The following is a 23,782-nucleotide window of genomic DNA, read 5'->3' on the forward strand; positions in this document are numbered from 1 at the left end:
TGCGGTGTTTGATTTTCTGTTCTTGTGTCAGTTTGCTGAGAATGATGGTCTCCAGGTTCATCCATGTCCCTACAAAGGACACGAACTCATTGTTTTTGATGGCTGCATAATACTCCATGGTGTATATATGCCACATTTTCCCTGTCCAGTCTATCATGGACGGGCATTTGGGTTGGTTCCAGGTCTTTGCTATTGTAAACAGTGCTGCAGTGAACATTCGTGTGCATGTGTCCTTATAGCAGAACGATTTATAATCCTTTGGATATATACCCTGTAATGGGATTGCTGGGTCAAATGGAATTTCTATTTGTAGGTCCTTGAGGAATCGCCACACTGTCTTCCACAATGGTTGAACTAATTTACACTCCCACCAACAGTGTAAAAGTGTTCCTATTTCTCCACATCTTCTCCAGCATCTGCTGTCTCCAGATTTTTTAATGATCGCCATTCTAACTGGCGTGAGATGGTATCTCAAGACTGCCATTTCAATCAGTGTGGACAGCCAGCTGAGGGCATGGATAGAACAAAAAGACAGAGGAGAGGTCAATTTCCTGTCTCTCTCCTGGAGCCGGGACACCCACTTCTCCTGCCCTTGGAAATCAGGACTTGGGGCTCCAGGCTTTGAACTCTGGGCCTTGCACCAGCAGCTCCCCGGGTTCTCAGGCCCCTGGCATGGATTGAGAGATACACCATCAACTTTCCTTGTTTTGAGCCCTTTGGACTTGGACAGGGCCACAGTGCTAGCTTTCCTGGGTGTCCAGGTTGCAGATGCCCCCCCAGGGGACGTCTCAGCCTCAGTCATTGCATGAGCCAATTCCCCTAATGAATTCATTCTTAGCTGTCTCTATCACCTGACTAGTACTACAAATGTATCTCTGTCTCTTTTGGTTCTGTCTTTCTGGAGAGCCCTGACTAGAACAGATCCTGAGCCCAGCTCCCCGACTTGAGAGAAGACAGAGCCCAGGCAGGACACAGGGGTGTTTAGAGGTTGAACAGTACAATCCTCCCTGAGCTGCAGGAACAATCCTCTTCCAAGCAGCCAAGGTGAGCTGCTTTAAAACAGATCACATCTAGGCCAGGAGCAGTGACTCACACCTGGAATCACACATTTTGGGAGGCCGAGATAGGTGGATCACTTGATGCCAGGAGTTTGAGACCAGCCTGGCCAACATGGTAAAACCCCATCTCTACTAAAAAAACAAAAATCAGCCGGGCGTGGTAACAGGCACCTGTAATCCCAGTTACTCCCGAGGCTGAGGCAGGAGAATCACTTGAACCCAGGAAGGGGAGGCTGCAGTGAGCTGAGATCCTGCCACTACACTCCAGCCTGGGTGACAGAACAAGACCCTATCTCAAAACAAAAACAAACAAACAAATCACATCTGCTGTCACCTACCCTCAAATATTTCAGACCCTTTTTATCTCATCTGTGTTTTTGTTTTTTGTCTTTTTGAGACAGGATCTTGCTCGGTCACCCAGGCTGGAGCGCAATGGCACAATCACGGCTCACTGCAGCCTCCAACTCCTGGGCTCAAGCTATCCTTTTGCCTCAGCCTCCCAAGTAGCTGGGACCACAGGTGCACACCACCACACTCAGCTAATTTTTTTTTTAATTATTTTTAGAAATGGGGTGTTGCTATATGTTGCCCAGGCAGGTCTAGAACTCCTGGGCTCAAGCGATCCACCTCACCAGGCTCCTTTTTTTTTAATGGACCTCAGGTGTGCAGAACGTGATTACTCATAATTCTCGCTTGTGACATACTTTTTGATCCTGCTTTTACTTTATGTTTATTCATCGTTTGAATAACAGTGCCCCCCACAGCGACCATGATATTGATGCTAACTGCTGTCCACCTGCATTTATCTTTCCCTTGATTGTTGCAAAGGCTTTCGTCCCATTTATATGTATGAAGGGGATCTGGCAGCCTGCAATCTTCTGAAGCTTGCTTTTCTTCAGTCCACATTGCATTTCAAAGTGCAGAAAGTGTTCTGCGTTTCTATTGCTGTAGGGTTTTAGGGCATTCAGCCACACCGCTGGAGGGAATTTCTCTTCCTTTTTTTCTTTTTTTTTTTTAGACAAGTCTTACTCTGCCCAGGCTGCAGTGCAGTGGTGCGGTCACAGCTCACTGCAGCCCGGACCTCCTGGGTTCAAGCAGTCCATCTGCCTCAGCCTCCCAAATAGCTGGGACTACAGGAGCATGCCACCAAACCTGGCTAATTTTTATTTTGTTTTGCTTTTGAGATGGACTCTTAACTTTGTCACCCAGGCTGGAGGGCAGTGGCGCGATCATAGCTCACTGCAGCCTCTGCCACCCAGGCTTTAAGCGATTCTCCCATCTCAACCAGCTGAGTAGCTGAGACTCACCACCATGCCCAGCTAATTTTTTTTTTTCTTGTAGGGATGGGAGCTCACTATGTTGCCCAGGTTGGTCTTGAACTCCTGGTTTGAAGCAGTCCTCCCACCCCAGCCTCCCAAAATGTTGGATGTGGATGTGAGCCACCGCACCCAGCCTGGATTAATCTCAAAAATAGTATATTGAACAAAGAAACCAGGTGGAAAATAGTACACAAAGTGTATGTTTTCATGGATTTAAGCTCAGAACAGGCACAGTGGATCCATGGCACTGGGGACCAGAGCAGTGGCTGCCTCCAGTTGTTGGTGAAGGGGCATGGAGCACTTTCTGCAGTGACGGGAATGTGCAATGTATTTATCAGGGTGGTGGTAAATGGGGGATATATATTTGCCAAAAGTCATCTAATTGTCCACCTGGAAATCTGTACATTTTATTCTAGATTTATATTGTCTATACATTTATATTGTCGAAAGTGAGTTTGGGGTTAAAAAAAGATACATATCTATAAGAAATCATGGTCAGACGCAGTGGCTTATGCCTGTAATATCAGCCCTTTGGGAGGTCAAGGCGGGCAGATCACAAGGTAAAGAGATTGAGACCATCCTGACCATGGTGAAACCCCGTCTCTACTATATAAAAATTAGCCAGGCATGGTGGCACACACCCGTAGTCTCAGCTACTTGGGAGTCTGAGGCAGGAGAATCGCTTGAAACTGGGAGGCAGAGGTTGCAATGAGCTGAGATTGCACCATTGCACCCCACCCAGCCTAAAGACAGACAGAGGCTCCGTCTCAAAAAAAAAAAAAATCATGACCCAAGCTCATATTTTATCTCAAAAGCATATTTTGGCTGGGTGCAGTGGCTCGTACCTGTAATCTCAGCAGTTTAGAAGGCCAGGGAAGGAGGATCTCTTGAGCCAGGAGTTCAAGATCAGCTTGTGCAACATAGCAAGATGTTGTCTCTATAAAAAATAAAAAATTAGACTGGGTGCGATGGCTCATGCCTGTAATCCCAGCACTTTGGGAGGCCAAAGCAGGTGGATTGCTTGAGGTCAAGAGTTTGAGACCAGCCTGGCCAACATGGCGAAATCCCGTCTCTACCAAAAGTACAAAAAGTAGTCTGGCATGGTGGTGGGTGCCTGTAATACCAGCTACTTGGGAGGCTGAGGCAGGAGAATTGCTTAAATGTGGGAGGCAGAGGTTGTGGTGAGCTGAGATTATGCCATTGCATTCCAGCCTGGGTGACAGTAAGACCCAATCTCAAAAATAAGAAACAGAGAGAGAGAGAAAAAAAAAAAGAGGAAGGGAGGGAGGGATATTCCCACACACCTAGCCACACTGCAGTTGGGCCAGCTGGAAGGTGTGAGCATCTATAGCTCCTCAGCCCACAAACATGCCTGCCTGCCTGGTGGTGGGAGATGCAGTGGCCTTGATCACCTTCTCCCTAATGAGATATGAGGGAAGCATGGGACCGTGACCCCAGGAGGGACTACAGGGATTGCCCACGCCAGTCATCTCACCGTGCAGCTGGAGAAACTGAAGCTGGGACAGGGAGAGGACCGAGGTTTCATAGTGAGTGGGGATGCCCCGACTGCCTGGCACACCACCCTCTGTCCAGCCCCCACTGCCCCCACCCCAGGCCAGGAGCAGCCCCCGGCACCCAAGGCAGGTGCAGAGTCAATCAGCAAATACTGCAAGGCTCGCTCACCACTGGGAGCTGGGGTAACAGTGACAGAGCCGCCTTGGTCTCTGCCCACTCAGCAGCTGAGGCCAGGGTGGATTCCACGCTGGTAAACTTCAGCAGTGACCTGATGGCCAGACACCTCCCTAAGCGGGCACTGACAGTTGGAAGGGGGGTGTGGGCGGTGTTGAGGAAGGAATGTAGTAGAGCGTGGTCCGTGAAGGTGTCCACCCTGAGACCTGAAGGCTGGGGAGTAGATTGAGGGTCCCAGGGGGAGGATACAGCGCCCTAAGGAAGGAGAAGGGGTCCAGCAGTGGCCACGTGGGGGCTGTACAAAAACAGCCCAAACCCCAGAGCTGGAAGCCATGCCAGGTCCCTTGGCGTTATGGCGGAGGCAGTGGGAGCCATGGGAGGTGTTTGACCCAAGGAGCGAGGTCATCACATTTGTGCTTTGAGAAATGCCTTTGCCTGTACCATATAGCATGGATGGACAGGGTCTCAGGAGATCCAGGAAGAGGCCTGGGAGATGACAGCAGAGATCAAAAAGGCTGGATTTGAGGTCCCCAAGGGATCAATCAAAAAGTGCTTGGTGAAGGGCAGGCTGGGAGTATGGAGAATCGAGTGCACATAACAGGTGGACACCAGGAAGAGAGACTGGGTGGGGGTCAGGGTGATGGGTCACTGTGCTGGAGGTGGAAGCCCTTCCCAGTTCTGGTCCTGGCTGGTGCAAGGTGTGACCTCTGGCAGATGCTAGGATTTTGTCTAAGGATGACCTATTCCATGCTTAACTTTCCTCTTAAGATGCTAATCAAGGGACCATAGGGCGGGTAGCTCGAGCCTGTAATCTTAATGCTTCAGGAGGCCAGGAACTCAAGACCAGTCTGAGCAATATATCAAGACCCTGTCTCTATATGAAAATATTTTTTTAGATTAACCTGGCATGGTGATGCATGCTTGTAGTCCCAGCTACTTGGGAGGCTGAGTTGGGAGGATGGCTTGAGCCCAGGAGGGCTGCAGTGAGCTGTGATTGCACCACTGCCTTACAGCCTGGATGACAGAATGGGGCACGGTCTCAAAACAAAGAAAAAGGAAGCCAGTTTCTAAAAATCATCTATCTCAGGGTGGAATTAATTGCTCTGTAAAGAAGTGAGTTCCCCATCCCTAAGTGTATGCAAATGCATGCTGGCTGCTGTCTGTTCAGGATTTCATTACTAGAGGAGATAACGCAGAATAGCTTTCCAGACTTGATTCCGTGTTTCCCCGTGCCCTACCTTACATCTGGGTGGCTCCCTGAAGGGTCCCCCACTTTTTTTTTGAGACTTGAGTCTCGCTGTGTTGCCCAGGCTGGAGTGCAGTGGTGTGATCTCAGCTCACTGCAACATCCACCTCCTGGGTTCAAGTGATTCTCGGTCCTTAGCCTCCCAAGTAGCTGGGATTACAAGTGTGTGCCACTATGCCAAGCTAATTTTTGTATTTTTAGTATTGACGGGGTTTTACCATGTTGCCCAGGCTGGTCTTGAACTCCTGGTCTCAAGCGATCCACCCATCTCAGCCTCCCGAAGTGCTGGGATTACAGGTGTGTGCCACTACGCCTGGCACCTCCCTTTCTTATTTGATGGGGAACTGGTGATAAACTGTCCCACAGATAACAAACAAACAAACAAAAAAGGACACTTGTCATTCTCTTCTCTCTGCTACTTTATCTGGTTCATAAATGTGACATCTCAGAAAAGGTTTGGCCAGGAAAGATTACCTGGGAGTGTCTCTCCCCTGCTGCACCCTCCCTTCCCCTTTGCCGTGGGGTTTCAGGTCTGTTGCTGGAACAGGGCTCTGGCTGGGCTGGGGCTCCTTGCCCAGGATGCCGGGGAGAGGCCCCGTGTGAGGGCCTCACTCTGTGGGCTTAGGAATCCCGGAGTAAACAGATCAAGTTACCCGCAACGGGCAGCCGCAGCGATTGAAGATGGGAATGTTCTTCTCGGAGATGACTCAGCTTCTCGGCCCAGAGCGGGGGCCGCCATGGGCCTCGGCTCTGCCCTGGTGGTTGGCTCCAGGCCAAACCCGGGGTCGGGTAGTGGGGGAAACAATGGATTTTTAGAGTCAGCGACTGCTGTGCAATTCTCTTTCACCCCATCAGGGTGAGGGCACATGTCAACTCTGGCAGGGAGTGGGGTTAAGCAGCTGCTTCCTGTAGGGTGGTGGCTCAGCCTCTCCAAGCCTCAGTTTCCTCATCTGTGAAATGGGCAGCAACAACTATGTCAGAGAGTTGATGGGAAAAATGAATCAACCACCAGGGCGTGGTGGTTCATGACTGTAAGCCCAGCATTTTGGGAGGCCAATGGGGGGGGGGCAGATCACTTGAGGTCAGGAGTTCGAGACCAGCCTGGCCAACACGGTGAAACCCTGTCTCTACTAAAAATACAAAACTTAGCCAGGTGTGGTGGCAGGCACCTGTAATCCCAGCTACTCGAGAAGCTAAGGCAGGAGAATCGCTTGAACCCAGGAAGTGGAGGTTGCAGTGACCCAAGATCTCACCACTGCACTCCAGCCTGGGTGACAGAGCAAGACTCCATCCCAAAAAAAGTGGGAATCTGGGTCTGAGTGCAGGGACTCATGCCTGCAATCCCAGCACTTTGGGAAGCCAAGGCAGGTAGATCATGAGGTCAAGAGATCGAGACCATCCTGGCCAACACAGTGAAACTCGTCTCTACTAAAACTACCCCATCTCTACTAAAAATTAGCTAGGTATGGTGGTAGGTACCTGTAATCCAAGCTACTTGGGACGCTGAAGCAGGAGAATCTCTTGAACCCGGGAGGCGGAGGTTGCAGTGAGCCGAGATCACGTCACTGCACTGCAGCCTGGGTGACAGAGCAAGACTGCGTCTCAAAAAGAAAAAAAAAAGGGAATCTGGGGAGAGGGTGCAATAGGAAATGAGAGAGGATCCCTTGAGAGCTGCCTACCCTGGGGAGAAGAGCAGCCACCACGGGAAGCAAAAGAGGACTGTCAGTGTCAGACCCTGGAGGAGACCATGTGGGAGGTTGCAGATTCCAGGGAGGCTTTGGCCAACCATGTGGGTCCAAGCAGCAGGTCAAGGGCAGGAAGGTATGAGGTGAAGAGGCTGTTGGGCTGGGCTGCTGGAGGTCACTAATGAACAGAGTGGAGTGCCCTGGAGGGCTTGAGGAGCCAGCCCAGTGGCAGGGGATTGGGGTAAGGAGGTGGCCTCAGGAGGGGATGGGGATGAAGGAAGATTTTTTAGGACGGAAGAAACTTGATCCTGTTTGTTGCCAAGACTGAGAAGCCAAGTATGAAACAGACAGCTTGGGGAGGTGCTTGGGAGAGTCACGAAAGGGGGAAGGAGTTTGCCAGGGAGCTGTTTTCCTGAGGCTAGAGAGCAGGGATGAGATGGGCAGACAGGCTGGGCACAGGCTCACACATGTAACCTCAGCACTTTGGGAGGCTGAGGCGGGAGGATGGCTCAAGGCAAGGAGTTCTAGACCAGCCTGAGTCACATAGTGAGACCCCGTCTCTCCAAAAGAATGAAAAAAAAAAATGAGCCCGGCGTGGTGGTGTGTACTTACAGTCGCAGCAGAGTTGGAAGGCTGCGTTGGGAGGATCACTTGAACCCAGGAGTCTGAAGCTTCAGTGAGCTGTGATCGCAGCACTGCACTCCAGCCTGGGCAACAGAGCAAGACCCTGTCTCAAAAAAAAGATGGGCGGATGATCAGAGACTTTCTGAAAGGGTGCCCTCCCTGGTTGGTCTCTGTCTTAGGAAATCTAGGGTGTGTGTTGGGGTGCTGAGCATGGCAGAGGGGCAGGGGTGGGAGAGGTCTGGTAGAGGGAGGGTTAAGCTGACCCAGCAAGGGGTGGATGGGCCTGGGTGGCAGGGAGGGGGATTTCTGAGCTGGAGGTCATTGCTGAGGGTGGGTTTGGGCAGGGGTCATCTAAGGAAGGGGTCAGCTGAGGGGACCCCCAGGAACACCCAGCCCCACAGGCGAGCAATACACAGTAGCATTGGAGTGGTGATGGCTGCAGGAGATGAGGGTGACCGGGAACCAGGGCCACTCTCAGAGTTGCCAGGCGACAGGAGAACTCCAGTCCATGCCCCAGCGTGGCCCCAAAGTCCTGTAATAGCAAGGCCTCCAGGGAATGTTTCGTCCCAATTCATAGTTGTCAGGGCAGGACTGCAGATTGCTTTAGGGTCAGATATTTCCATTGTGGTCTTCAGCATGTTGACACAAACTGTCTGCATGCTTAGAAAGGTCAGAGGTCGCATGTCTCAGTGCGCGTTCTCAGCTGTGGTGTAAGGAACACATAAGGTTGAATGAGCTTCCGGATATGTTGGGAAAAGACCAGGAAAATGTGCCATTATCCGAAAAAAGAAATGGATGCTGTTTATGCTACCACAGGCCGGGCGCAGTGGCTCACGGCTGTAACCCCAGCACTTTGAGAGGCTGAGGCAGGAGGATCACCTGAAGTCAGGAGTTCGAGATCGGCCTGGCCAACACGGTGGAACCCCGTCTCTACTAAAAATACAAGAATTAGCCAGGCATGGTGGCGGGCGCATGTAGTCCCAGCTGCTTGGAAGACTGAGGCGGGAGAATCTCTTGAACCTGAGAGGCAGAGGGTTGCAGGGAGCCAACATTGCACCATCGCACTCCAGCCTGGGCTACAGAGCAAGACCCCATCTGAAAAAAGAAAGCCAAACACAGCCTGCCTGCTGCTTTTTTAATTTTATTTTTTATTTTTTGAGGCAGGGTCTTATACTATCACCCAGGCTGAAGTGCAGTGGTGTTATTGCAGCTCATTACGGCAGCCTCAACCTCCTGGGCTTAAGCCATCCTCTTTCCTCAGCCTCCTGAGTAGCTGGGACGCCAGGTGCATGCTATTATGCCCTGCTAATCTTTTTTTTTTTTTTTTTTAAGATTATTTTTTGTAGAGACAGGGTCTCACTATGTTGCCCTGGCTGGTCCCTTGCGCTTTTATCTACAAAGGGATGCCCATTCCCCACCCTGGTTCCTGAAGGCAGACGGTATGTGCCCCTCTTGGAAGTTTGGGGGACAGGCTCAGGAGCTAGGTAAATATGCCCAAGACCATAGGATCAGACCACCAACTCCCAAAGCATTGCTCCTTTTATTTTTTCTAGAGACCGAGTCTCACTAGGCCAGAGTGCAGCGTCGTAGTCTCAGCTCACTGCAGCCTCAAACTCTCAGGGTCAAGAAATTCTTGTGCCTCAGCCTTCCAAGTAGCTAGGATTACAGGCATGTACCAGCACACCTGGCTAATTTTTGTATTTTTAGTAGAGACGGGGTTTCACTGTGTTGGCCAGCTGGTCTTGAACTCCTGACTTCAAGTGATCCACCTGCCTCTGCTTCCCAAAGTGCTGGGATTACAGGCGTGAGCCACCTTGCCTGGACAGGTTTTTGTTTTGTTTTGTTTTTGTTTTGGGTTTTCTTCTTAATCATAGCTTCATATAATTCTGTAAAAAGAATAAACTGTATTTAGCTGCCTTAATGAAAAAAAAAATAACTGTAAAAAGAGTACCCTGCCATACACCACGTCTGGGGACTTGGTTTTCCACCCACAGTGCTGTGACGTTGCTGAAACTTGTTTATCTCTCTGCTTAACACTGAGGATGGTTCATGTTGCCTGCTGGGTAATATTCTGCCATTCTTCACGTCCTCTCCTGCTGATGGCTTTCTGGGCCGCGGCCAGGTTTTTGTTACCGAGAACAGGCTGTCACGGATCCTCTTGTCCCTGTCTCCTGTTACACATCTGTAAAGTGTGGATGTCTGAGAATGGAAAGGCTGAGTCATGGGACATACTGACACAAGTCCCACCTGCCTTCAGGAAGCCCCCAACCTGTGGTGGCAGCTCAGCCCCGTCGTGGCAGACCCAAGGCAGCTAACTGCTTTAACCCGGCAAAGCTTCAGTTTTCCTGTCTGTGAGATGGGAATTATTCCACGGCACATTCACGCAGGTCACATTGATCATAGACCTTGTACCAAGCCCTGCGCTGGGCATGGGGGACCTGGAGGAGAGAAGTGCAGCCCTATCTCTTGCTCGCAAAGACAGAACTGGGACCGGGCGCCCAGCATTTTGGAAGGCTGAGGCGGGCAGATCACCTGATGTCAGGAGTTCAAGACCAGCCTGGCCAACATGGCAGAACCCCGTCTCTACTAAAAATACAAAAATTAGGCTGGGCACAGTGGCTCATGCCTGTAATCTCAGCACTTTAGGAGGCCGAGACGGGCAGATCACGAGGTCAGGAGTTCAAGACCCGCTTGGCCAACATGGTGAAACCCCATCTCTACTAAAAATTTTTTTTAGAAATTAGCTTGGCATGGTGGTGGCACCTGTAATCCAGCTACTCAAGAGGCTGAGGCAGGAGAATCGCTTGAACCTGGGAGACGGAGGTTGCAGTGAGCCAAGACCTCGCCACTGCACTTCAGCCTGGGCAATAGAGCGAGACTCCATCTCAAAAAATAAAAATTAGCTGGGCATGGTGGCACACGCCTGTAATCCCAGCTCCCGTGGTGGCACACGCCCTCCACCAGGTGCAGTGGCTCACACCTGTAATCCCAGTACTTTGGGAGACAGAGGAGAATCGCTTGAACCTGGGAGGCGGAAGTTGCAGTGAGCTGAGATCATGCCACTGCACTCCAACCCGGGTGACAGAGCGAGAAACTGCATCTAAAAAAAAAAAAAAGGACAGACATGGAAGTGATTAATTTCAGTACTTAGATGGATATCTCCATGGCGCCATGGGGAGGTGATAGGCCCCGTGAGAAATGGGGAGACCCAAAATCAGTGATCATTTTGCACCAAGAGCCGACAAGCCGAAGGTGTGCTCTTGTCTACAAAAACTAAGATCTCCTGGGAGGGAGCCTGGGTCTGGGGCTCTCCCCAGATGTTTTGTGATCTCTTCTGCCCTGTCTGTCCCCTTTGGCATCCCTGCCTCTCCATATTCACCCCAGAATTTGACAAACGCCATGACCCACACTGTCTTATTGGATTCTCCTGGTCGCCGGTGACACAAGCACATTTTCTATTTTAAGGCAAAATAACTCCTATTCAGGATTACCCTTCCAATTCCAGAACCAATTAAGGGCTTTTTTCTAAGTAAAACTCGAAAGGGCAGCTTCTAGTTGTTAAAGACAGGAGAAATGGAACGTAAATAACAGAGACCCATTGAACACCCAGGAGCAACAGATGAGAAACCCACAGCTGGTTAGCAGAACAGAGCCTGGCACACGCCCTCCACCTGGTTTTCTTCTGGGAAGAAAAGCCCCATGAATGGTGACCCCAAAACACTTTTATCGCTGGCTGCACGTTGTAAAAGGCCCCTGTCAGCCAGGTGCAGTGGCTCACACCTGTAATCCCAGTACTTTGGGAGACAGAGGCTTGGGAGGATCGCTTGAGACCAACCTGGACAATATCGCGAGACCCTGTCTCCACACAAATTTAAAAATTAGCTGGGCATGGTGATGTGCCTCTATAGTGCCAGCTACTCAGGAGGCTGGGGTGGTGGGAGGATCTCTGGAGCCCAGGAGTTGGAGGTTGCAGTCAACTATGATTGTGCCACTGGACTCCAGCCTGGGTGACAGAGCAAGACCCTGTCTCCAAAGGAATGAATGAATGGGCAGGGGTGGGTGTTCTCCGGAAGCAGGTGAGGCCCTGATCCTTTCATTCCCTCACTTGGAAGGGCTGCAGAAGATGTGGCTAAACCTCACTCATTTCAGACAGAATGACCACACTTTGCAAGAAACACCGCTGTCCTTCCAGGCTGGTGCTGTATTCACAAGCAGGCTGAGAAAGGACCTGCTTTAAGTCAGGCCTGACAATGTTTTGTGAACAGGCGCCCATAATGTCCAGGAAGCCTGCTGTGAGGCCTGTTTGCAGAGCCTCTCTGTTTTGGGTGGGTGGGTCACTTGAGCAGTGAAGGCCCTGGGATTGTTTCAAAGCCCCTCTAGCCAGGCTTTTTTTTTTTTTTTTTTTTTTTTTTTTAAAGACAGAGTCTTGCTCTTTTACCCAGTCTGGAGTGCAGTGGCAGGATCTCGGCTCACTGCAACCTCCGCCTCCTGGATTCAGGCGATTCTCTGGCTCAGCCTCCTGAGTAGCTGGGACTACAGGCCCGTGCCACCATGCCCAGATGATTTTTCTATTTTTAGTAGAGACGAGGTTTCACCATGTTGGCCAGGCTGATCTCGAACTCCCAACCTCAGGTGAGCTGCCTGCCTCGGCCTCCCGAAGTGCTGGGATTACAGGCGTGAGCCACCGCACCCAGCGGGCTAGGCTCTTAATTCCAAAGATCTGAGCTTGTTCCCAGGCAAGCTAGAAGGGGACCTTGGCAGTCTGGCTGACACAGGGCAATGTGACCCTGCAGGAATCATGCCTGAGTCTTTTTCTGGACAGAGTCTCGCTCTGTCATCCAGGCTGGATTGCAGTGGTGCGATCTGGGCTCACTGAAACCTCTGCCTCCCGGATTCAAGCAATTCTCTTGCCTCAGCCTCCCAAGTAGCTGGGACTACAGACATGTACCACCACACCCAGCTAATATTTTCCTATTTTTAGTAAAGATGGGGTTTCACCGTGTTAGCCAGGATGGTCTTGATCTCCTGACCTCATGATCCACCTGCCTTGACCTCCAAAAGTGTTGGGATTACAGGCGTGAGCCACCGTGCCCAGCCTCGAGTCTTTTTTATTTTATTTTTTAACACAGGTTCTCACTGTGTCACCCAGGCTGGAGTGCAGTGGTGCTGTCACAGCTCACTGCAACCTCCACCTCCCAGGTTCAAGTGATCTTCCACCTCTGCCTCGTGAATGGCTGAGACTACAGGGGTGCACCACCATGTCCGGCTAATTTTTCAATTTTTTTGTAGCAGTGGGGTCTTGCCATGTTGCCCAGTCTGGTCTCAAACTCCTGGGCTCAAGCGATCCAGAAATGCTGAGATTACAGGTGTGAGCCACTGCACCTGGCCTCCTGCCTGGAGCTTCTTTACAGCACTTCGTACCACACTGGTGCTTGCTTTCTTCTGCTCCTCTTTTTTTTTTGAGACGGAGTTTCGCTCTTGTTACCCAGGCTGGAGTGCAATGGCGCGATCTCGGCTCACCACAACCTCTGCCTCCTGGGTTCAGGCAATTCTCCTGCCTCAGCCTCCTGAGTAGCCGGGATTACAGGCACGCACCACCATGCCCAGCTAATTTTTTGTATTTTTAGTAGAGACGGGGTTTCACCATGTTGACCAGGATGGTCTCCATCTCTTGACCTCATGATCCACCTGCCTCGGCCTCCCAAAGTGCTGGGATTACAGGCTTGAGCCACCGCGCCCAGCCCTCTTCTGCTCCTCTTTCCAGCTCTTTGTAGAGTACAGAGAGGCCATAAACTCCAGGGGCCCGGCATGTGGGTGTGGACCCAGCCATGACTCATTAGAAAAGGCAGAGAGAGAATTAAAACTGGAGACCTTAGCCGCTCCCAGAGGAGGGGTAAGTCAAGGTGATACCACATGAGGGCGGGCAGGGTTTGTCCTCATTAAGGCTTCCCTGGGTTTGAAGGCAAGTGTGTGGCCACAGTCCAGCCCTTTGCTCAGCAATCCTTGAGTGTTACTTCCGTGTCCAGCCAGTGCCAGGTACGAGGTATGCATCCAGATAACCCTCTGTCCTTGCTTCTGAGAGCTGTGGTCTGCTGAGGGAAGTGAACCCTTAAAGTATGATTTGTAATAGACTGTGGGAGGCACTCAGCACCGTCATGCTCAGTTGCATGGTTTGTGCACTGCACAACTCCAGGGGCTTACTTCACATAGACTATGAGATGAACTGTCTCCCAGGGCTGTGATGTACCACCAGCCCAGCTGTTCACAGTGGCCTGAAAGTTATCTCATAGACATAATGTGAGGCTGTAGGCTACCAAAGGGGTCCCACCTCTATGATGGGAGATGAGGGAAAGGAAGGGGCTGGTGCTGATCAGGCAGGGGATTCTTAACTTTATTTTTTGTATTTTTATTAGAGACAGGTTTCACTGTGTTGGCCAGACTGGTCTCAAACTCCCAACCTCAAGTGATCCATCCACCTCCGCCTCCCAAAGTGCTGGGATTACAGGCATGAGCTGCCACGCCCGGCCAGGAGAGGTTTACCCCAGAGGAGATGTTTCCGTGAGCCCGGCCTGAATGTTCTTTCAACTGCCCAGCGCAGACTCCCAACTTCGTTGGCTGAAGACTTCGTGCTCACCCTTTAAGGCCCAGTTCAGAGCCAGGCACGGTGGCTCACGCCTGTAATCCCAGCATTTTGGGAGACCGAAGTGGGTGGATCACGAGGTCAAGAGATCTAGACCATCTTGGCCAACATGGTGAAACCTTGTCTCTACTAAAAATACAAAAATTAGCTGGGCGTGGTGGCGCACGCCTGTAGTCCCAGCTACACAGGAGGCTGAGGCAGGAGGATTGCTTGAACCTGGGAGGCAGAGGTTGCAGTGAGCCCAGATGGGACCACTGCACTCCAGCCTGGCGACAGAGCAAGAATCCGTCTCAAAACCTAACAAAAAACGAGGTGGTGCATGCCTGTAGTCCAAGCTAGTTGGTTGGGAGACTGAGCTACAAGGATTGCTTGAGCCCAGGAGGTCAGTGGTGCAGTGAGCCGAGATCACGCCACTGCACTCCAGCCTGGGCAACAGAGCAAGAGCCTGTCTCAAAAAAGAGAAAAAAAAAAAAAAGACGGGGTCAAGGAGGGTGAGAGGAGCCTGGGGCTGACTCCTGAGGGTGACCAGCAGAGCGATGGCAGCAGCTGCCTCTGGCTGATCTGCCCTCCCCGAAGCCTGCCCGTGCCAAGGTGCACATTCTGAGATGTCCCATAGCTGGCAGAGCCACAGAGCCACAGAATCGCTCAGCCCCTGGGGACAGGTCACTTCAACATGTTTATACTCCATTTACACGCAGGCCGCTGTTGCTTTCTGCTGGTATTTATGCCCTCCGGAATAATTTGTGTGGTCTATTTCTGGAGCGTCCCTCATGGCCGAGGGCGCTGGGAGCGAGGGCCGAGTCTGTTGGCTTCCCCAGGGGTCTCAGGCAGCTGGGCAGCCCCGCCCCACCCAGGGACTACCCGCTCCTGGCAGTCTGGTGACTCGCGGGGAGGGGGTGTCCAGGGCTCTTTCTGAGTGTGTGGGGGTCCCTAGGAAGAGGCCACGCCTGACCAGTGATTGCCACTTACTGTGGTGATAATTTGCTGTTGTCCTTGAAGCAATTATAGATTTCATGTATCCAGGCAATACTTGCAAATTGGATATGGGACAAGCAGGGACAGAGACGTCATTCAAAAACCAAAGAGCCGGAGGGAAATTGATGAGCATAGGTTGTTGCAGAATGCCTTACGTCCCTCTGAGGTGGGGAGAGGCCACCTCGTGGATGACCCTAGCACAGCCTCTTTTTTTGGGAGGGGGGGGACAGAATTGCTCTGTTGCACAGGCTGGAGTGCGGTGGCACAATCTCAGCTCACTGCAACCTTCTAGGTTCAAGCAGTTCTTCCTCAGCCTCCCAAGTAGCTGGGATTACAGACACCCACCACCATGCCTGGCTAATCTTTATATTTTTAGTAGAGACAGGGTTTCACCATGTTGGCCAGGCTGTTTTCAAACTCCTGACCTCAAGTGATCCACCCACCTCGGCCTCCCAAAGTGCTGGGATTACAGGCGTGAGCCATCTGGGCAGGCCAAGCATTTTCTTTAAATTCAAGTTTATCAAGTATAACTTACGTACAGCAAAATTCACCCCTTTTTAGCAGAGTTCCTTGGGTTTTGACAAATTTACATGATCTTGTGAGGTTTTTGGTGTTTTCTTTCTTTGTTCCCAGTAATGACTGTAAGCAAGGTTTTTGGTTTTTGTTGAGATGGATTCTTAATCACCCAGGTGGGAGTGCAGTGGCGCAATCTCAGCTAACTGCAACCTCCGCTTCCTGGGTTCAAGAGATTCTCCTGCCTCAGCCTCCTTAGTATCTGGGATTACAGGCGAGCACCGCCACACCCAGCTAATTTTTGCATTTTTTTTTATAGAAACAAAGTTTCACCAGGCTGGCCTCAAACTGGTGACCTCAGATGATCTGCCGCCTCCGCCTCCCAAAGTACTGGGGTTAGAGGCGTGTGCCACCGTGCCCAGCCTGAATTTATATGAATTTTTCTTTTTCCTTTTTTTTGAGATGGAGTTTTGCTCTTGACACCCAGGCTGGAGTGCAGTGGCGCAATCTTAGCTCATGGCAACCTGTGCCTCCCAGGTTCAAGTGATTCCCTGCCTCAGCCTCCCAAGTAGCTGGGACTACAGGCACACACCGCCACACCCAACTAATTTTTGCATTTCTTGTGGAGACAGGGTTTCGCCATGTTGGCCAGGCTGATCTCAAACTCCTGACCTCAGGTGATCCGCCACCTCAGCCTCCCAAAGTGCTGGGATTACAGGCATGAGCCACTATGCCCGGCCTCAATTTATATGAATTTTTTTTTCTTTTGAGACGTAGTTTCGCTCTTGTCACTGAGGCTGATGTGCAGTGATGCAATCTCAGCTCAATGCCACCTCTGCCTCCCAGGTTCAAGTGATTCTCTGCCTCAGCCTTTCAAGTAGCTGGGATTACAGGCGTGCACCGCCACACCTGGCTAATTTTTGCATTTTTTTGTAGAGACAGGGTTTCACCATGTTAACCAGGCCTGTCTCGAACCCCTGACCTCAGGCGATCTACCCCCTTCAGCCTCCCTAAGTAGTGGGATTACGGGTGCGAGCCGCCGCACCTGGCAATTTATATGAATTTACATGATTTTGTAACCATTGCCACAATCAAGAGGCTCAACCCGGCCGGGCGCGGTGGCTCAAGCCTGTAATCCCAGCACTTTGGGAGGCCGAGGCAGGTGGATCACGAGGTCAAGAGATCGACACCATCCTGGTCAACATGGTGAAACCCCGTCTCTACTAAAAATACAAAAAATTAGCTGGGCATGGTGGCACGTGCCTGTAATCCCAGCTACTCAGGAGGCTGAGGCAGGAGAATTGCCTGAGCCCAGGAGGCGGAGGTTGTGGTGAGCTGAGATCGTGCCATTGCACTCCAGCCTGGGTAACAAGAGTGAAACTCCGTCTCAAAAAAAAAAAAGGCCCATCCCCCCCAAATTTCCCAGTGCCCCTCTTTAGTCAGTGCCTACCCATCCCCTGGCAACCGCACATCATTCGTCTGTATAGTTTGGCTTCTTCCAGAATGTCATGAATGGAATCATACAGTATGGAGTCTTGTGGGCTTGGCCGTAGATGCACTTGAGATCTGTCCGTGTTAAAGCATGAATCAGTAGTCTGTTTCTTTTCACTGCTGACCCATATTTCCTTGTGTGGATGTCCCATACTTATCCTCTCTCCAGTTGAAAGGAGGACACTTGGGTTGTTTCCAGTTTAGGGCAATTACAAACAAAGGCAATATGCATTGGCATCTAGGCCTCTGTGTGGGCACCTGCTTTCACTTTTCTTAGGTGAATACCCAGGCATAGGATAGCTGAGGCTGGAGGGTCATTGTGTGCTGAACTTTATAGGAAACTGCTGGCCGGATGCAGTGGCTCACGTCTGTAATCCTAGCAATTGGGAAGCCAAGGAGGGAAGATTGCTTGAGGACAAGAGTTCAAGACCAGCCTAGACAACATAGCAAGACCTCATCTCTACAAACAGTTTTAAAAACTAGCTAGACAGTGCAGTCACAGTGGCTCATGCCTGTAATCCCAGCACTTTGAGAGGCCAAGATGGGCAGATCACCTGAGGCCAGGAGTTCAAGACCAGCCTGGCCAACATGGAGAAACCTTGTCTCTACTAAAAATACAAAAATTAGCCAGACATGGTGGTGGCCACCTGTAATCCCAGAAACTGGGGAGACTGAGGCAGGAGAATCACTTGAACCTGGGAAGCAGAGGTTGCAGCGAGCCAAAACCATGCCACTGCACTCCAGCCTATGGAATACAGCGAGACTCTGTCTAAAAAAAAAAAAAAAACAATAGCAGGACAAGGTAGTAGGGAAGTGTATGCCTGTACTTCCAGCCTGCTCAGGACGCAGGAGTTCAAGGCTGTCATGAGCTGTGGCTGCGTCACAGCACTCCAGCCTGGGCAACAGGGCAAGACCCTGTCTCTAAGAAGAATAAAGAACTGCCAAATGGATGTTTGAAGGGCTGGGCCATTTTCTACTCCCACCAGCAGCATAAGAGAGTTCCAATGGCTCCATGTCCTTGCAGATATTTTCAGGAGTAAATTTTAAAAAGGAGCTGTAGATGAGGGGGCTGCAGGGCAGCTGACAGGAGAGGAGGCCAGGGAGGAGAGTGGCCCATGGGCACTGCAGCCACCCCGCCCCCTGCAACACTGTCACTCAGATCCCATTCCGGTTGCATCTTTGCCGCTTGCCTGGTGATGGGGTTTGGCTATGTCCCCACTCAAATCTCACCTTGAATTGTAGTAATCTCCACGTGTCAAGGGTGGAGCCACGTGGACATAACTGAATCATGGGGGTGGGTTTTTCCCATACTGTGCTTGTCCTAGTGAATAAGTCTCACGAGATCTGATGGTTATAAAAAGGGCCATTCCCTTGCACACACGCTCTTGACTGCCGCCATGTAAGACGTGCCTTTGCTCCTCTTTTGCCTTCTGCCATGATTGTGTGGCCTCCCCAGCCATGTGGAACTGTGAGTCCACTAAACCTTCCTCTTTCCTTTATAAATTACCCAGTTTCAGATATGTGTTTATTAGCAGCATGTGAACAAACAAATACACCTGGGTTACTCATGGGCCTCTTTCTGTCCCGGCTCCCCTTGATGGATGGGGGTGCAGAACCCATGCCTGGCTTTGTCCTGGAGAGCCAGGACACCAGATAGGTGGCCAGGGGTCCGTTTCCTCCAAGCCTCTGCCTGTGCACACTGAGACTCACCATCTCTGCCTGTGATACCCTGTAGAGTGCAGTGGGCATGGTTCTGGCTACATGGGGAACAGGGACACGGGCGTTAAGGGGGTGATGACCCCCATCACCCAGGGACCAAAAGCCTCAAAACCCCGCTTGAGGGCCACCTGGACACATAGCTGGGCACCAAAGGGATGCCCAGGATCAAGACCAACAGGGTCAGGGTTCCAGTCCCTGTCCTTGGGGAATTGGTCTTGTTTTGGGGAGAAATGAGCAACATTCCTCCCAGGCTGAGTGGTGATATCAGAGGTGCTGTGAGTTGGGGCAGAGAGCCATGTCCCAAAAATGTCACAGATGGTTATACCCCTGTCTTCAAGGATGGAATGTAAACTGAGGGCCAGGCCGTCGGCCAGCTGGTGGGAATAAGGCATTTTGATGACTGGGCTCTCCAGCGTTGCTGAGGCCAGGACAATGGGAGGGGAGATGGGGACAGACGCCTAGAAGTTACAGTGGCGGGGCTGTGAAAAAGACAGCTCCTCTGCCTGACTGGCACCGGAGTCACCCTTCAGCCACTTCTCCCCTCCAGGAAAAAGTGGGATCCCAGGCCTGGATAGAATCATAGGGGCTGACTGGCTCAGAGGTCCCCAAAGATTACAGGGTTATAGTGGAGACAATCAGCAATCTCTATGGCTCTCCTGAGTCAGGACTGCATAGGGGGACATGAAGGAAAAGATCACCCAGCAGCCTGGGGCTAGAGCTCTGGGTAAACTGAGTCATCATCCCTGGGGCACGAGTGGGCAGCTGCCCCAGGGGACCTACTTGGACTAATGAGATCTTCCGTGTCTGTCTGTCCATCCAGGTGCAAGTTCTTCAGCCTGACCGAGACGCCAGAGGATTACACTATCATTGTAGATGAGGAGGGATTCCTAGGTAAGGGTTACTCTCCCTAGGGGCTTGGCTGGACCACTCCGGCTGGTCACCTCTTCGTTTCTGCCCCAACCCACCTCCTTATTTCTGCCCCCATCTACTGGTCAGCTAGAAAAATAGCAGAGTAGCTGAGCTCGATGACTCACACCTGTAATCCCAGCACTTTGGGAGGCGGAGGCGGATGGATCATGAGGTCAGGAGTTCAAGACCAACCTGGCCAAAACGGTGAAACCCCCATCTCTACTAAAAATACAAAAAAAAAAAAAGCCAGGTGTGATGGCAGATGCTTGTAATCTTAGCTACTTGGGAGGAGAAGCAGAGGTTGCAGTGAGCTGAGATCGTGCCACCGCACTCCAGCCTGGACAATGGAGCGAGACTCCATCTCAAAAAAAAACCAGCAGTGTATTTCCTTCTGTCCCTGGATTCTGGAGGGTCCCCTCCCCTCCTGCTCTTGATATTGCCCTAGGAAGGGCTCCTGAGCTAAAAGCGTCAGTAGGTATGACGTTACCCAGCTGAGAATTAGATCAACCAAGAAAGAAAAGGAACATGTTTCACTGAAACCTGCAAAGTGCTTTAAAACATCCTCAGCTGGGCGCAGTGACTCACGCCTTTAATCCCAGCACTTCGGGAGGCTAAGGTGGGAGGATCGCTTGAGCCCAGGAGTTCAAGACCAGCCTGGACTTAGTAAGACCCTATCTCTGCTGAAAAATTATTTTAAATTAGCTGGACATGATGGCATGTTCCTGTGGTCGCAGCTACTTGAGAGACTGAGGCAGGAGGATTGTTTGAGCCCAGAAGTTGGAGGCTGCAGTGAGCTATTTCACCATTGCTTTCTCGTCTAGAACACAGAGCAAGACTCCATCTCTTTTAAAAAAAAGAGAGAGAGAGAGGGAGAGAGAGAGAAGTGCCTAGCTGGCAAGAGCACATTTAAGAGGACTTCCCAGAGAAGGCAGCACTTGAAGTGAACCCAGCTAAAAGAGTAAAAAGCCAGACATGGTGGCGGACACCTCTACTCCCAGCTGCTTGGGAGGCTGAGGAGGATTACTTAAACCCAGGAGTTTGAGACTGTAGTATGCTGTGGTCACACCTGTGAATAGTCGCTGCACTGCAGCCTGGGCAAAATAATGAGAACCTGTTCCTTTTATGTATTTATTTATTTTTTTGGAGACGGAGTCCCGCTCTTTTCCAGGTGGAGTGCAAGGGTGCAGTCTCGGCTCACTGCAGCCTCCACCTCCCAGCTTTAAACCATTCTCCTCCCTCAACCTTCTGAGTAGCTGGGATTACAGGCACCTGCCACCACACCCAGCGAATTTTTGTATTTTTTTTTAGGTTTCACCCTGTTGGCCAGGCTGGTCTTGAACTCCTAACCTCAGGTGATCCTTCCACCTCAGCCTCCCAAAGTGCTGGGATTACAGGCGTGAGCCACCATGGCTGGCCTGAGTACCTGTTTCTAAAAAAGAAAAAAATTAAATGTCCCCGTCAAGATGGAAAACGTTAAGGGAAGGGACACTTTCTAGGCAGAGAACCCCATGTGTGTGCAGCCATGCCTTCCAGTACTGGGGACACACTTGGCAACCCCAGGGAACTAGAGTGTGAGAAAAGAGACAGGAGGACATGGCTTGCCTGGGGGAGGAGGGATGGGGAAGGTTCCTCCATGTGGCTGTACATACATGGGCTTCTCTGCCTGGAAAGCATCCCTCCCTTAATGGTTTCCACCTGGCACGGGAGCACTTAAATTTAATGACTTTTTTTTTTTTTTTGAGACGGAGTTTCGCTCTTGTTACCCAGGCTGGAGTGCAATGGCGCGATCTCGGCTCACTGCAACCTCCACCTCCTGGGTTCAGGCAATTCTCTTGTCTCAGCCTCCTGAGTAGCTGGAATTACAGGCACGCGCCACCGTGCCCAGCTAATTTTTTGTATTTTTAGTAGAGACAGGTTTCACCTTGTTGACCAGGATGGTCTCAATCTCTTGACCTTGTGATCCACCTGCCTCAGCCTCCCAAAGTGCTGGGATTACAGGCGTGAGCCACCATGCCCGGCCCTTCTTTTTTTTTTTTTTTTTTAAAGAAGCAGATGCTTGCTACTTTGCCCAGGCTGGAGTATAGGTGTGATCATAGACAGCCTAAAACTCCCGGGCTCAAGCAGTCCTCCCACCTCAGCCTCCCAAGTAGCTGAGAGTGAGAGGCGTGCGCTGCCGTGCCTGGCTCTACACTACTTCCTCAACTCCCTCCTGTCCTTTATTTGGGTTAGAAGAAGCTTGGGGAAACTTCTGCAACGTGGCTCTTTCTGGGGACTCAAAAGAGGAAGCTCCTGATGAGCTCACGTGCCAGGATTCACTCAAGGTGGTGGCAAAAGTATTTAAGGAAGAATATTAAAAATAGCTTTAAAGAGTCACCACAAACCTTCTTAGGAGGCCGAAAGTTTTTACACAGTTTCAGTAAAAGTCTCAGCTAAAAGCAGCCTAAATCCTCTTTACATTTAGTTATATTAAAAAGCAAGTAACTAAAATAGAGGAGTTTATCTAAATAACTTATTTACTCACGTAGTCTTAAAACTAATCTTTAAGCCAGATAGCCCTCTCAAAAAAAAGGCAACCGATAATATTACCCACTAATAGTGTTTGTTTTAAGCCTCAAAACCTGCCCTTTCATCTTCCACCCCTAGTAGTGTTGACTTAAAGCTTCTGTCATTCAATGTGTGCTAAATAAAAGCCAGAGGCTGGCATGTAAAAGCCAGCAGTCACAACTTTACAGCACTCTGCAGAGTCTGTAAACAGCCCACTCAGTCAAACTAGCAAAACATAGTATCTGTGTGTCAGTGTACTTTATTAAGTACATCATTAAGTCAGCATCTGCAAGACAGACCCCAACAAGTAGACCCCAACACACATGATCTTGGAGGACTTCCTGGAGGAGGGGATATTTTTGCTGGCCTTGTGGGGAAGGAAGAAAACATGTCAGGAGAGTTGAATGAGAAGGTACGGGTGCAGAAGCAAGGGCCAGGTCCAGCCTCTGAAAAAGGGGAAGACCGAGGTAGGCAGGGAACATTTGGATCTTATTCTTTAGGCACTGCGGGGGGCATTGAAGGTTGTTGGGCCAGGATAGTCATCATTAGTAATGAGTTGGGGTAGAGTCCCCCTGGGGTGTGTGCAGGAGAGGGAACAGGGAGGGAAGTGGGAGCTTCCCGGGGGTGCATAAGCTCTGTTCAGATAGAGGTCATTGGGCCCAGGCTGAGACCCTCACTGGCACAGGGAAGGAATTGCCTGCAATCCTTCAAACCTGCCATTCCTCAGAGCCATCCATAATGGTCCTGTGACTTTTGATACTGCCTGGCCCTGCCCCTCCCCGAGCCTTTCCAGCCATAGGCGCAGCACTGAGGAACAAAGAGACCAGTGGGAAAGCAGGTTTCATTTAGCCCAGTGAGGCCATAGAGGAGAGAGCGTGGCCGGCCAGCCTTACCTCTGTGACTTTGGGGAAAAAGCTTGCCTTCCAGTGTGGTCAGCAAATCAGCCTGCTTGGAAATCCATTCTTGCCCAAGAAAAAAAAAATTGAGTACATTTTTTTTTCTTTTTCTTTCTTTCTGTTTTTTTTTAAGACGGAGTCTCACTCTGTCACCCAGGCTGGAGTGCAGTAGCGTGATCTCAGCTCATGCAACCTCTGCATCCCGGATTCAAGCAGCTCTCCTGCCTCAGCCTCCCAGGTAGCTGGGATTCCAGGCATGCACCACCATGCTCAGCTAATTTTTTTGTATTTTTAGTAGAGATGGGATTTCACCACATTGGCCACGCTGGTCTTGAACTCCTGACGTCTGGTGATCCCCTCGCCTTAGCTGCTGAAAGTTTATGAGCCACTGAGCCTGCCCTCTTTTTTCACTTTGAGACGAGGTCTCACTCTGTCACCCATGTTGGAGTACAGGAATGCCACCATATTCTCACT

The 23,782-nt window shown here is 50.9% G+C and overlaps 1 protein-coding gene and 1 long non-coding RNA gene across 2 annotated transcripts in view; one reads left to right on the forward strand and one right to left on the reverse strand.

The window, feature by feature from the left end:
* Positions 1–23,782, forward strand: part of CASTOR2 (cytosolic arginine sensor for mTORC1 subunit 2) — a 64,262-nt gene that overhangs the window by 22,238 nt on the left and 18,242 nt on the right. Inside the window, exon 2 of the mRNA XM_035279612.3 lies at positions 19,780–19,850. Within this exon, the coding sequence (XP_035135503.2) occupies positions 19,780–19,850 (71 nt within the window). The remainder of the gene's footprint in view (positions 1–19,779; positions 19,851–23,782) is intronic.
* Positions 5,714–6,916, reverse strand: LOC144579945 (uncharacterized). Its single transcript, XR_013528703.1, has 2 exons — positions 6,792–6,916; positions 5,714–6,262 (listed from the first exon to the last, which is right to left on the reverse strand). It is a non-coding gene; the product is annotated as an uncharacterized LOC144579945 (long non-coding RNA).

The sequence above is a fragment of the Callithrix jacchus genome, chromosome 2 (genome assembly GCF_049354715.1).
Source record: "Callithrix jacchus isolate 240 chromosome 2, calJac240_pri, whole genome shotgun sequence".
Classification (NCBI taxonomy): domain Eukaryota; kingdom Metazoa; phylum Chordata; class Mammalia; order Primates; family Cebidae; genus Callithrix; species Callithrix jacchus.